This window comes from Nicotiana sylvestris, chromosome 11, assembly GCF_000393655.2.
Source record: "Nicotiana sylvestris chromosome 11, ASM39365v2, whole genome shotgun sequence".
Classification (NCBI taxonomy): Eukaryota; Viridiplantae; Streptophyta; class Magnoliopsida; order Solanales; family Solanaceae; genus Nicotiana; species Nicotiana sylvestris.
Genome location: NC_091067.1, coordinates 128,233,845 through 128,248,316, shown reverse-complemented (window position 1 = coordinate 128,248,316; position 14,472 = coordinate 128,233,845). Strand labels below are relative to the sequence as shown.

The 14,472-nt window shown below is 34.0% G+C and overlaps 2 protein-coding genes and 1 long non-coding RNA gene across 3 annotated transcripts; 2 read left to right on the top strand and 1 right to left on the bottom strand.

The window, feature by feature from the left end:
* The first annotated feature begins 1,194 nt into the window (after nucleotides 1–1,194).
* On the top strand, nucleotides 1,195–14,133 carry LOC104245649 (probable aquaporin TIP1-1). The gene is made up of 2 exons (XM_070163150.1): nucleotides 1,195–1,719; nucleotides 13,751–14,133. The coding sequence occupies exons 1-2, from the start codon at nucleotides 1,336–1,338 to the stop codon at nucleotides 14,120–14,122; spliced, it is 756 nt and encodes a 251-aa protein (XP_070019251.1). The 5' UTR covers nucleotides 1,195–1,335; the 3' UTR covers nucleotides 14,123–14,133.
* On the top strand, nucleotides 3,574–6,428 carry LOC104239842 (uncharacterized). The gene is made up of 5 exons (XM_070162638.1): nucleotides 3,574–3,919; nucleotides 4,092–4,296; nucleotides 4,446–4,996; nucleotides 5,171–5,781; nucleotides 5,985–6,428. Exons 1-5 carry the CDS (start codon nucleotides 3,574–3,576, stop codon nucleotides 6,426–6,428), a joined length of 2,157 nt encoding a protein of 718 aa, XP_070018739.1.
* Nucleotides 7,957–8,924, bottom strand: LOC138882394 (uncharacterized). Its single transcript, XR_011404003.1, has 3 exons — nucleotides 8,888–8,924; nucleotides 8,654–8,780; nucleotides 7,957–7,985 (listed from the first exon to the last, which is right to left on the bottom strand). It is a non-coding gene; the product is annotated as an uncharacterized lncRNA (long non-coding RNA).
* Nucleotides 14,134–14,472: the final 339 nt, after the last annotated feature.

Below are 14,472 nucleotides of genomic sequence, written 5' to 3'. Positions count from 1 at the left end.
GTGTGTTATAATTGAGTTTGTTGAGTTATATTAGGAGTCTATTATGTTAATTGATTCACTTTCCATTTTAAAAATAGTTTATCCCCTATTTCACGCCGTGAATACAGTCGAATACAATAATCTGTCCAGCTGTAATACCATATTTTACTCCATGAATACAGTCAAATACACTCGAATACAACAACTGATTAGCTGGACTTCCCTGATTCACGCCTATTTTTGCTATTATATTCATGAATACAATAACTTAAATACATCAAATATATCTTATAACCACATAAAATGTATCTATAATCCGTAATATAGCAAATAGTATCTATAAATGGCTAATTACTACTAAAAGATAGTGTTTTATGAAAATTTCGTATTTAATTAAATGTGGTAAAAGAAAGGGACTGACAAAGAAATGTGAAAATCAGACTAACATTGTAAGCTTTGATAGTAACCCGGTAAGTTCTTTGGATCTGCCACTTGCACTATTCTAATTTAAATCTAATTCGCTTACTGGCATTATTTACTAATACTATATTCGATAAGCCTAGTAAGGACAGACTACTACGTGTAAATTTATTCGATATTTAGGGGTCATTTAGTATAATGGCAGGATAAATGAGGATATCTCACTATTTTAGTATAAATTTATTTTGAAATTAGCTAATACCTTTAATTGAACATGGGATTAAAAAAAATCATGAGTTCTATCGCGGGATCTTTTAATCATTATCATGGGAACCAAAATGACCCCTAAAAAAAGTTTTCTTTTAAATGAAATGCACGACGTGTCAACTTCTATTAGAGCATCTTATTTAAGTAAAAATAGAATTGTAAACAATACGGTGACGTTTGTCTCGATTTTTTGTAGGAGTAATTTTATTTTTGTGGAAAATTTTTCTATCTCATTTTTTCAGACTTTACAAAATCCAATTTCAGAAATATTTTAGTTTGTTTGTTTTTATTAAAAAAACAACAATAAACGAACAATTTTTCGTAAAATTCAATGACAGAAAAGGTCAAACTCTTTCTGTAGAGTCACCTAGCCCCTAGGTGCTTTTTAGATGTAGAAAGATACCAAGCTTTTAATTGACAAACACAGAAAATGAATACTCTAAATAACTAAATAAGATTGAGAGAAAAGGATTAGTGATTATCCAAATAAGAATGTATATTTACCGGCAACCTGCTACCTTTTCCCAACAACCCAAGCAAATTTTCGCAATATAAATCCATGCAATATTCCCTTTTTTTGCATCATTCTCCTTTCAGTCCTTTATTACACTACTACAGAGTAGATAATACTTTCTTAATTTTCTCTCTCTGAATCTTGATTTTCCGGCCATGCCGATCCACCAAATCACCATCGGAACTCACGAAGAACTCCGCCAGCCGGGCGCCCTCAAGGCGGCGTTGACCGAGCTCATAAGTACCCTAATATTCGTATTCGCCGGCCAGGGTTCTGGCATGGCATTCAACAAGCTGACATCCGACAGTGCTACCACTCCCGCCGGCCTCATCGCCGCCGCTGTAGCCCATGCTTTTGCGCTTTTTGTGGCGGTCTCCGTCAGCGCTAACATCTCCGGCGGCCACGTTAACCCCGCCGTTACTTTCGGTGCATTTATTGGAGGAAATATCACTTTCTTCCGTGGTATTCTCTATGTTATTGCACAGTTACTTGGATCCACTGTTGCTTGCTTGCTCCTTAAGTTCGCCACTGCTGGCATGGTAAGCATTAAAATGTGCACTTATATATAATTTGGTTACTCAACCCCCCCACCCCACCCCCCACCCCACAACAAAAAACACCCACCCACCCAAATTCTGTGATACAATTCAGATTTGGAAGTTAAACTTCTTAATTCTGATCATGAATGCAGACGTAGAATCTCTACATTTTTTAAAAGAAATTTTACATATTTAAAAAATATGATAAAAGCACTAGTGATAAAAATTAACAATTCAAAATTCAAAAAGGTCATGATAATTAAAAAAAAAAAAACTCTTTTATCTCGAAATTCAAAGGCTGCCGCATAGTGTACAACTGAAAAAGGTAGTTATATCCTTTCTTTCTTTTTAAGGCATCATCTGCTACTGTTAAAACACATGTATAAATTGTAGGTTAGTCTAAATTCTTAATATTTGCATTCATTAGGAAAATATTATACTCCGTTAGTTTCACTTTATGTATATGCAGTGGCGGATACACCTTTGGACATATGGGTGCTGAAGCACCTATTGGCTTTGGCCAAATTATATAATATATTCATAAATAATATCTAAAAACTTCACTAATTGATCATGAGCACCCACTATGACCATGTTTGGCCATTTAGAATTTAAATTAAAATCAATGAAGCACCCACGACCTATAAATCCTGGATCCGCCACCGTGTATATGTAATTGGTCATATGCTTAAACATATCATAACACTTTTGTGCTAAAAAGATCATGTCATATGTAAAATAAGATATATAAAATTAATTGTTCTCAGATATAAAAAGTATTTATTTTTTTGGTCAGTCTAAAGAAAAATTATCACATAAAATGGAAGTAGTATTAAAGTCGAAATGGTCATTTTGCTAGAGCGAAAATAGAGTTAGTTCACTAATAAAGTAGAAATGGCCATTTAGCTAACTAAAAAAATATTAAGTATAGTTTTGACCAGGAGGTCACGGGTTTGAACCGTGGAAACAGCCTCTTGAAGAAATACAGAGTAAGACTGCGTATAATACCCTTGTGGTTCGGTTCTTCCCCAGACCCCGCACATAGCTGAAGCTTAGTACACCGGACTGCCGATCATTAGTTTTGATTCATCACGATAAGAGCTAGACTTGTTACGGTTTTGTTGGAATATCTGTTCAGCAGCTCTCATCGGGCCATTTTATGGTAATTATCATGTAGAAGACTCGTGTTATTGTTTAATGCGACAGATCTCTGGTTTAGAATGTAACAATATGCTTATTTAGGAGTTAGGACAATGGTCTCACATCACGAGTTTGTAGTTATTTAATGATGTCGATATTTGGGATTTCACAAGAAACTAAACAAATCTTTTTATATCTCATGGGAAAGTGACTTTAACTTGTTCCCACATTATTACTTCATCTGTTCACTTTTACTTGACATGTATACTAAAAATAGATTTTTATTTTGGGATTTTTACCTATCTATACCATATATCAAACATTATTACCAAAAATGTTCATAATTTGTTATTTACCCATATAGTCCACATTTTTACTACAAATTATATACCAATCCAAAAATAGGTAGATTTTGCCATTAAAAAGCCCTAAAATGAAGGCACCAAATCTGATGTGATTCTGTCAAGGATTTTATTCCAATTTTGAAATGAAGGCGATTTTCATTCCTGATGAAGGCACCAGTTGCGTAATTCTCTCCTTCCTCAACAGAAAGAGATTTCACAAAAAACGCAATCAAATTGTACAATTACTGAAGAGAGACTATATCTGTTCTTCGTCTCAAATTGTACAAAATTGCTCTTCGTCGATATCAGTATTCAAATTGTAGAAACTATATCTCTTCTTCGTCTTTTTTCCTATCAACTACACGAAATCATGTCAAAAATCCCAATAATGCTGAAATCGAATGGTAATTGGGATAACTATGGCAGATTTAGAGATTTTGAAGTTGATGCCATTGTGGTAGATGATAATGCAAACTACGGAATTCTCAGTTCTACAATTGCAGAACAATTATCGATTGATACATCGGATAAAATTATAGAAATCAAATACATTGTGAACGAGAATTGTCCTCCAATGGAGATTAGGAATGATATGGGGGTTCGTGCTTACATGGAAACCAAAAAGGAGAATAAAAACTTAGGTTCGTATCCTTTATGTATAAGCGTAAGAGATTTCAATATGGAATTGGCAATCAACAATGAAAGCACCAGTGCAGGTATGTTTGATTCGACATTGCAGAGAGTTATGGTGTTACTATGTTATCTACAATATTACTACAATTACCTACAATTAAACTACAAAGCTCACATAGTACTGAAAAGGATAAAGCAATGTTGCTTTCAAAATTATCTACATAGAAACTACATTTATGAATTTATTGTTTGCAGGTTCGTCTGGATCCCTAAACTTACTTGAATTTCCATCCTCACCAGCTATAGAGGAATATCAAAGTGAAATAATAACTGAATCTACGCAAACATATATTGAAGAAGGACAAGTTTATCAGGACAAGCAAACAGTAGCTGCTGCAATGAAGAATTATTCAGTGATGCACAAGTTCCAGTTCAGAGTAAAAAGATCCAGTCATAGAAGGTATGTAGTTATTTGTGGATAATATATCAGCAAAATCAGTGTATGATTGAAGATAGGTGGGTTTTATAAATTGTAGTTAAATTGTAGTCAATTTGTAGTTAATTGTAGTTTTTTCATAAATTTGTGTAAATATTGTATTTCTTTTGTAGCTACTGGCTTATATGTGTTGCTGAAAGCTGTAAATGGCATTTCAAGGCAATGTCAATTAATGATTCGGCAATGTTCAAGATAAGAAGTTTCAGCCGTCAACACACATGCTGCCTAATGGACAAAACATTCATACAGCGCAAACGTACTGCAGCAGTACTTGGTAGCATGGTCGTTCCAAAGTATTGTGATCCTAAGACTGTTTACACACCAAAGGACATACAAACTGACATGTTATCCGAACATGGACTGAACCTAAGCTACATGCAAGCATGGAGAGCAAAGGAAAAAGCTTTACAGTTTTTGAGAGGGAATCCGTGTGACTCCTACAACAAATTACCCAAATATTTTTATATTCTTGAGAAGAATTATCCTGGTTCTGTTGTTAAATTGAAGAAGGCAGCAGATGATTGCTTCTTATACGCATTTGTTGCTCTTTGTACATCAATAAATGGTTGGCAACATTGTAGGCCGGTAGTAGTGGTTGATGGGACATTCTTAAAGTCAGCCTACAGGGGGATTATGCTGACAGCAAGCACCATGGATGCAGCAGGTAAATAATGGAATAATTTTGTACTTATTTGTAGACAGTCTTTAAAATGCAGTTAAATTGTAGTTATGTTGTAGTTATTTTGTAGTTATATAAAAGAATGTAGTTAGCATGTCTATATTTCTCAATATATATTGTAGTTGTTATTTAATCATATTTTATGTCTTAAAAATGTAGGTACTATTTTTCCCTTGGCATATGCTGTGGTTGATTCTGAAAACGACGCGTCTTGGAAGTGGTTCTTTGAGCAATTCAAGGAGGCATATGGTGAAAGACCTTCAATGTGTGTTGTTTCAGATAGGCATGAGAGTATACTGAAGGCAACATCAGTTGTCTATCCGGGATTGGCACACTACTCTTGCATGTGGCATATATGGACAAATATAAGGTCAAAATTCAAGAAGGGACATCTACAATTACATGAATTGTACTTTGCTACAGCACGGTCATACACTATGGATGAATTTAATGAAAGGATGTTGAAGATTGAAGAGGTAGACCTGCGTGTAAAGTCTTACCTATATGATATTGGCTATCATAGATGGTCAAGAGTACATGCAACGGTAAATAGAACTTTTACTATGACGTCAAACATTGCCGAGTCATTGAATGCTGTAACAAAAGATGCAAGAGAGCTTCCAATATTTGATCTATTTGAGTATATGAGGACTCTTCTTGAACGTTGGACAAAAGAAAAGTTATCGAAGGCAAAGGGTACTTTCACATACCTTGGTCACAAATACAACAAAGAATTGGAAGACAACAGTACATTATCTCAGAAACTAAGGGTAAGATATTTTTTTTGGTGCAGTAGAATCAAAAAAGTACTAGCTGCAGTTTTTCCAGATTGTAGTTAAACTGTAGTCAAATTGTCGGTAATAATAGTTTGTAGATGAGCTGTAATATATTTGTTGTTGATTTGTAGGTAAATTGTTGATAATCCATTTTAATGATTGATGTATTATTATTTCTGTTTGGTCTTCAATTGTAGGTGAGGGCTTCAACAGATCATATACATAATGTGTTAGATGGTGTGAAGCGGTACATTGTATGTCTAGAAAACAAGAAATGTAGCTGTGGACAATTCCAACTTGATGAACTTCCATGTGCGCATGCTTTGGCAGCATTAAGGCATAGGAATGAAACATACGAAAACTATTGCTCTCCGTATTACACAAGGAAGAGCCTTCTGCTTACCTATGAAATGCCAGTAAATCCTCTTCCTGATGAAGGCAAATGGGAAGTGCCACAACATATTTTGGATGAGGTAGTAAAGCCACCGGCGGGAGATAAAAGGCAGCCAGGGAGACCTCACAAGGAAAGATATAAAACATTTGATGAAATAAAGTCAAAGAAATACAAGGTGTCATGTGGTAATTGTGGAGGTGAAGGGCATAACAAAAGAACTTGCAAGAATGCGCCGAAAAAGAAATGAATATCATGTAGTTAGAATAGTTATTCAAAATAAATGTTAGTGAGCTCAAATTATCGGATTTTCTTGTCTAATTGTTTAAGTTTTTGAAGATGAATAAGAAGTATAAACATCAATTTGTGTATCTGCACTATTTATGTTTTTATGTATTCTGTCAAGCATCTAAAGTTGTCTTTTTTTTATAGAATAGTTAAACTTTAATATTTACTGTATACAAAAAAACTGATATTAATAAAGAATGCATTCAACGTAAATTGTATCCAGATTGTAGTGAATATGTAGTTTAACTGTGTTAGAACTGTAGTCCTGTTATTCATATGTAGAGGAGTTGTAGTTAAAATGTAGTTTGACGTAGTTTAAATGTAGATAAATTGAATTTTTTTGATAAACCTTGTTGTTAAAAAATGGCTAAATTATTTATATGATTCCTGTATTTATTTTATCTTTCTGCTGTGTAACAAATGACAGTTATATACAGATATTACTTGGCACTTGAAGGTATTTATAAAAATAACTTGAAGATTAAAGTCAAATTGTAAGACAAAGCTGTTGCTGTAAAAATGTAATCAGAGTACTCGAGTATAATGTAATCAACAAAAAGTGTTGTAGAAAACCAAAACGACATATTTCCTACATTGTTTTCCAATTCAACTACCAAATTTCACAGACCAAACTAGGAACACAATAGTCTATTTCTTCTTTCGTTGCACTCTAGTCCTCTCGTTTTTTGCCGGAGCACCCTTCCTCCTTGCTAGCCTGCCAGTAACCTCACTCTCACTGATTGACCCATCTTCTTGCTTCTTTGTTGCATAGTCCCACAGTAGAGCTCCATAGCGTCTACGGTGTTGGTCAATATCAGAAAGATCTTCCTTTGGGATTGCCAAATCTCCAAGGCTAACATACTCCGCAAATGCAGCCACAAATACACCACAATCGCTGCATAAGATGAGAATTTTTCATTATATAACAAATGATTAAAATAAAAAAATTAAACATATAGAAAGGGAGATTATTTTTTTACACTGAGCCTTCCTTTTGTTGTGGAATCTCAGCAACCATCCATTGTATGTCGAGAGGGTCCGTAACTAGTTTTTCGATGTATGCCTTTGTGCTCTTGAAGTTAATGTCTTTACGTTTACCACAGAAACCAGTGCATGATAAATACAGAGGGATAATGATTGAAAACTTGTCAACCAATGTCTCAACTGTTTTATGACGGTTTGCTCTCACCATGGAATCATAAACATAAAGTTGTCTGTCCTTTATGTCAAAAACTAGCAACAACCAATGGAAGTTCTCTACAAGGTTCACAGGCATGAGCACATAGTCAACAAGATCCCAGGCAACATTAGCAAGAATTCTGTACCCAAGAATATATTCTCCAACATCATCCTCGGGTTTAACAACCGAATACCTTTGTTCCGGTGGAGAACTTATGAACTTGTCATAGATTCTTTCAATCTTTGTCTTGAACAAGCAATCCGTGGTTGTGAACCTAGTATTATTGTTGGGGCCATATTTGCCTCTTTTTCGCAGATAATACATAATAACATCAATGTGCTGCCAAAATAGAATAAACATATACAATAAGGTACGGTGTAACCACACTTGTCTACAAGACAGCTACAGATTAACTACAATTTGAATTTATTAAAAACTCTAATAGATTGCTGCAAATTAGCTACACTATAACTACAGAAATATAACAGTTAGTCCAAGTTCCTCACAAAATGTAATTTAATTGTAGTTTGTATGAACCATAGTGAACAAGTACTATATGTACAATTGACCCATCAGACTACAAAACAACTACACATTAACTATATTTATGCACTGTCTACATTTATTCACTATACAGAGGAACAAATGAAACATACCACCTAACTTAAGCTCCCAAAAATCAGCAAGTTCAACCTACAGTTAATATTAATAGGCACAATCACAAGCTCTACAATATTACTACAAGGTAACTACAGTTGTGGTACACGGAGATTCCAAGTCAGTCAAAAGTACCAAAATTCCAGTTTGTACATACAATCATCATCACATATGATACATAAGGTCCATAAAAAGCAAAATTTCACAGCTGAGACATAAATATAGTAACATATATATGTTGTCTACAATATTACTACAATTACACATCATAGCTGAAAAATAAACTACAATTACACTACACAGCTGAAGACAAAACAGATATTGTGAATGATTATGTTCTTTATACTTACTGTGTTATTGATGACTTGTCCGGGGTGAGCAAGGTCATAAAACCAGTCCTTCTTATCAATCTTTTCACAACCAAAATCCAACCAAGGCTTGATTTGGTTATCCTTCTTGGAAAAGTAATATTTCCTCCTGTAATAACAAAAAAAAGATGATCAAATACAAAAAATTTACAAAATGAATTACAATTTTAAAGTATAAAAATGGTGAACAGACAGTGTAAAATGAAGCATTCATACCTCCTAGATACTTTATCACTACGAATGTATAACCAGTTGGTGAATCTTTCTGTCAATTCAGGATCTACATTTTCACCTATGACACTTGTGAAGGGGTGCTTGAGGTAAAAAATTTTAGGTCCAACAGATGTGCTGCCTCCAGAACTATACAAAGATGTGAAAGGTGATCATGCATGTTTTCCCGGTTGCCTTGTTCTACCGGGATGAACAGGGGTTGATTCATCTCGTATGGGCTCGCCATACATGACCAACTGTGATAAGTTTTCTGGCAGCTCAAAGTCATCCAATGTCAAACCTTTGTTTTCAATGCCTTCAGGAACAACTTTTTTATCAATGCCTTCAGGAACAACTTCAGTCACAGTCACACCGTGAATTGGCGACTGTGGAACTTCACCTTCTGTAGATAAGTGTAAATCAATGTAGATATGAACAGTATAATAGAGTTATAGAGAATATAGAGAATATATTACCTGCTTGTTGTGGCTCAGCCACTTCATCAATTACTGGTTCTTCCTCAATATTTCCTTGTAGATGTTCTGGTGAAACATCAACTTGAATGAATAATTGGGAATGAGAATTGTAGATATATGTAGGAATATGTAGTTAAGGTGTAAATTATTAAAATTTTGCATAAAAACCTTATTGTAATGAAGGAATGGTTCTGTACCTGCTTTATATGCCTCAGCTGCTTCTTGGAAGTCAGGATATAAGTCAACATGTGGTTGAAAATGTTCTGGAGAAATTGTAGCTGCAACACATAGTAAAAAAATGATTAGTATAATTTAATAATGCTGTCTTGAAATTTGTAGATATGTATGCAGGAATTTTGTAGATACATGTATTGCTTGTGCTTCCATGCAGTTGATCACCTGGTTGTTCTCTCCTTGATGTTGGTAATTATTTTTTGTTGAACTACCAGCAAACTACAATTTTGGGGAATATTTGAGACTACTTTATTCATATGTCTTAATTAGTCTTAGTACAAAATTATATGTAAATTCTTACCTTTGACTCGTCCAAATCAAACCTCTTGTTTATCACATTCATAACACCCTTCAAAGATTGATCTATGAACTCTCGAAGGCTTGAGAGTTCCTCAAAAACATCCTTCCTATAGGCATCTAACTTTACATCAACCTAAAAATTAAATATATAATTAGTTGGTAATCTTATTCTAACTGCTACAGTTACACTACAATTCAACAAACTATAATTGTTATAGATTTATACCACAAATTAACTACAATGTATAACATACTATAATTGTTATGTAATGAAGTCAAAATGTAGCAAATTATGTCAATATATTGTAGTTATTCATAATACCTGCACAATCCCCTTTTCCAACTTCATGAGCTTGCTACTGACAGATTCAATGTCCTCTTGACAATCTGTATATTTGGGTTCAAATGATGGAGAAGCAGCAGTTGGAACATGTGATGGTTGAGCACCATGTTCATCTTCATATTGAATCTTGTCTGGCAGATTAAGCACTCCAAGCTCTTCTCCAGATTCAATCATGTTTGTGAACTGAATGATGAAAATAACAGTTAATTCAAGTGACAAAAAAATGTAGATTCAATGTAGTTATTATGAATGTAATTGTAGCATCATACAAAAGTGGAAAAAAATACCTTGATCCACTCAGGCTTGATCATCTTCTCTTCAATTGCAGTTAACCAAATCTGCCCCTTTGTAGCTGACCATCTTAAAATGCGAGGTATAGATTCAGAACATCTCGTAGCAAGCTCGGTGCTGACGGACGAGCAACACTCATATAGCCACACTTGCAAGGCTAATGAGCATCCCCGTATCAGATAAGAATGTACATGGGGATTAAGACGATGTCGGACAGATTCAATAACCTGCTTGAAGGATTTGATACCCCATGGGTATGACTCAAAATTACCAGACTCTATTAGAAAGAACATAAACTTGTCTATGAAAGTCACATGGTCTTTATCAGAAGGACAAACAAAAAATTCCAACATATAAAGAATGCACAACTTCACCGCATCCACATCGTTTGCCCATGCTTTATTAGTCACTACATTTTTCAAATGCCATTTCTCAACCCTTTCTTTGTTCGGAAAATATGTATTCATTAAAGGGCTAACATAGGTGGAAGTGTAACCATAGTCTGAAAACTTATTCACACAATTAAGACCAGTTATCAACCCAAATTCTCTCAAGGAAAAATTCAATTTTTCACCCTTAAATAGTACTGAAAAATATGAGTCAGTAGACTTTGTCAATTCATACTTCATCAGAAGATGAAGTGTTTGGTTTTGCATACAGATTTTGGGGAGACCTAATAAGTAACCAAAACAAGTTTTTCTGAAAACCCTTAAAGCATTCGGAGAGAGTAAAGCTTGTATCTTGCTAGGTATGCTAGGATCGCACAAACTGTGGAATCTAAGCACACCATAATCAACATTTTGTTGTGCAAAGTAAGGTCCATTCTGTAGAAAATATAAAATTAATGAACATTAGTAGTTTGCATAAAAAGGAAACAGTAATCTACATATAACTACATGACAAATACAAAATATAACTAGAAGAAGAATAGCCTACCCACACCTATAACTACAAAACAATAACAGAAGAACAATGCACGTGTAAACATTATCTACAGAATGTAACAGTTACTTCAAGTATGTCACATAAATGTAGATTAACTGTAGTTAGAATGAAGTTAAATATATGAGCTATACAGGCTACAATAAAAAATAACATATCTACAATTTAACCATCAGACTACACATCAACTACAAACTAACTACATTTATACACTGTCTAAGAGTCACAGTTCCAATTAAACTACAAAATTGAGACAAAGAATCTACAAAATTAGGACAACACCACATTTTACCAAAATACACTTGAACAATCAAAGAAGAACAATGCACTTGTAAACATTATCTACAGAATGTAACAGTTACTTCAATTAACTCACAACATGTAGATAAATTGTATTTAGAATGAAGTTAAATGTAGCAGCAATACAGGTTGCAATGAAAAATACCATCTCTACAATTTAACGATCAGACTACAAATCAACTACAAACTAACTACAGTATACACTGTCTAATAATCACAGTTCCATTAAACCTACAAAATTGTGAAAAATAATCTACAAAATTAGGACAATACCACATTTGGCCAAAAAACACTTGAACACTAAATTAACACTTGAACAACAGATTTTTACAACCAAAATCAAACTACAAAACAGTGAGGAAACATAAATAGTGTTTACCTTTATTGAAATTTTTTCCTTAACCAATTTTGGTACTTTTTTTGAGGGTTTCTTCTTCTTTGGTTTTGATGAAGAAGGAGAGACCTTGTGTTTTTTCACAGATTGAACTTTGGGAGAATCATCTACAAAATCGTCATCTACACTCAACTCTTTCCCCTTGCGTTTCAGTTGATTGTCGACTAGTTTATCAACTCCACCAACATAAACATCGTGCAAATGCTTGCTTCTCATTTCCGCACGAATTTGTCTAGGAGATGAAATACCAGTAGTTTGTTCACTTGCATGCGTCGTTTGTGGGTTTTTTGGTGGTGATTTTGGTGTTAAAACACCCAAATCAAAGGTTGGAATATCAGCTAATATAGCTTTTGATGATTTTTTTGGGGAGTGTTGGTTTTTTTCATGATTTAGGAGTTGAAGACAAAGATGGAAGTGAATTCAAATCGTGGGGGATACTATCAACTGAAGGTAATTAAGTGGAGAAGAAAGTGATGGTAATTGTGGGTGAGAAGAGATTGTACGAGAATGGAGGAAAAACTGAAGGTAAATCGTGGGGGTGGGGAACTGAAGGTAAATCGTAGGGGGTGTGGGGGGGTGGGAGGAGAGAGGGGCGGGTAAACCAAATAACGTGAAGATACAGTCCTATAATTATGCCTAATAAAAATGAACCCTTAATTATATCCCTAATTTGAATTATGGTATAGAAATGGTAATTTGGTATGCTTAAATGTAATAAACACAAACCTTAAACATTGAGAGTAATAAGTTTTGATATATGGTATAGATAGGTAAAAATCCCTTTTATTTTTACTTGTCACTTTATACATATCAAGATAAAGACAACTTTTATTTTTTCTATTACACCTGCAATATTTATTACTCATTTCATATTATTTTTTCAAATCTAATAAAATATGCATCAATTAATATGTGTATCATGATAAATTATGCACTTCATTTATTATTTCTTAAGGGCATGTAAAGTTAAAACGTGCCAAGTAAAAGTAAATGGAGGGAGTACTAAGTTGAGCTTGGATAAGACATTGAAACTATAACTACTTTTTCTACCTTCACATTTTCGGCATTATTATTATTTGACAAGTAATAATATTATTAAACATTTTAAAACTATTTGTAACTATAAAATGGTGGCTTATAATACTTTATATATAATTACTAAAATATAAATTTTACTGAAAGTTAGACGCACTGACCATATTTTTGGACGGAAGGTGTGTAATATGTATCCAAGTGAGATCTAATAGTCAAATAGTCACAATTTGAATGACAGCCACATGAGTTGGAATATAGTACTCTGGTTGGGCTTTCTAATTTTGTCTTTTAATTCTCTTGAAAAAAAACCCTTCAATTTTGGCATACAGACTTCTATGAATTTGGAAAAAGAAAAGAAACTATAAGTGACTTTTACGCAAACAGCCAGCCGGATTTACTTTTCCTAGACTGTATACATAGAGTATACACATATTATATATGAATTTTAATATATTATGTATTTACCAGCTATCTGTAAATTAAAACAGTTGGGCAGGCGGATATTTAAATTAATTCTTCTACTAAAATATTACCATGGTTGAAAATGAATGCAGAGCACAGGGGCATTTACATTGTGTTCTGGATTATCAGTATGGAATGCCTTAGTATTTGAGATTGTGATGACTTTTGGGCTTGTTTACACTGTTTATGCCACTGCTATTGACCCAAAAAAGGGAGATTTGGGTGTGATTGCTCCAATTGCCATTGGTTTCATTGTTGGGGCCAACATTCTTGTTGGTGGGGCCTTTGATGGAGCCTCAATGAACCCTGCTGTTTCTTTTGGGCCTGCTTTGGTTAGCTGGACTTGGACTCATCAGTGGGTTTACTGGGCTGGGCCCATAATTGGTGCTGGGCTTGCTGGTGTTGTCTATGAACTTTTTTTCATCAACCACTCTCATGAGCAAGTGCCTAGTGCTGAGTATTAAGGAAATCAAAATCTAAATTTCTTGCTTTTGTATTTACTTCCTATGAGTTTTTATTTTTATATTAAAACTTTGTTGTGTCTATCTGATTGGACAGTTTTTAATGTATTGTGACGGCTGTTCTTCCCTGTATTTTTATTTTCTTGAGTTAACTTGGCCACGGGGAATAAGTTATTTAAATACTTAAAAATTTATGTAGATTCAGGTTATTCTCTAGCTTATAAGTAGTTTTATCCTTTTTTATTTTAAAATATTAGACCATTTCTCGATTTATCATGTCCCTTGCTTATCCAATAGGTGAAAGATGATTTTAGCTTATTATGAGTGGGTCCTAAGGAACCCTTTGACAGCTA

Bases quoted from the DNA above. Each gene is read 5' to 3' on its own strand.
- LOC104245649 (XM_070163150.1), top strand. From the start codon at position 1,336: ATGCCGATCCACCAAATCACCATCGGAACTCACGAAGAACTCCGCCAG. The intron at 1,720-13,750 runs GTAAGCATTAAA...AAATGAATGCAG, and splicing joins AGTTCGCCACTGCTGGCATG to AGCACAGGGGCATTTACATT.
- LOC104239842 (XM_070162638.1), top strand. From the start codon at position 3,574: ATGTCAAAAATCCCAATAATGCTGAAATCGAATGGTAATTGGGATAAC. The intron at 3,920-4,091 runs GTATGTTTGATT...TATTGTTTGCAG, and splicing joins CAATGAAAGCACCAGTGCAG to GTTCGTCTGGATCCCTAAAC. The intron at 4,297-4,445 runs GTATGTAGTTAT...TTTCTTTTGTAG, and splicing joins AAAAGATCCAGTCATAGAAG to CTACTGGCTTATATGTGTTG.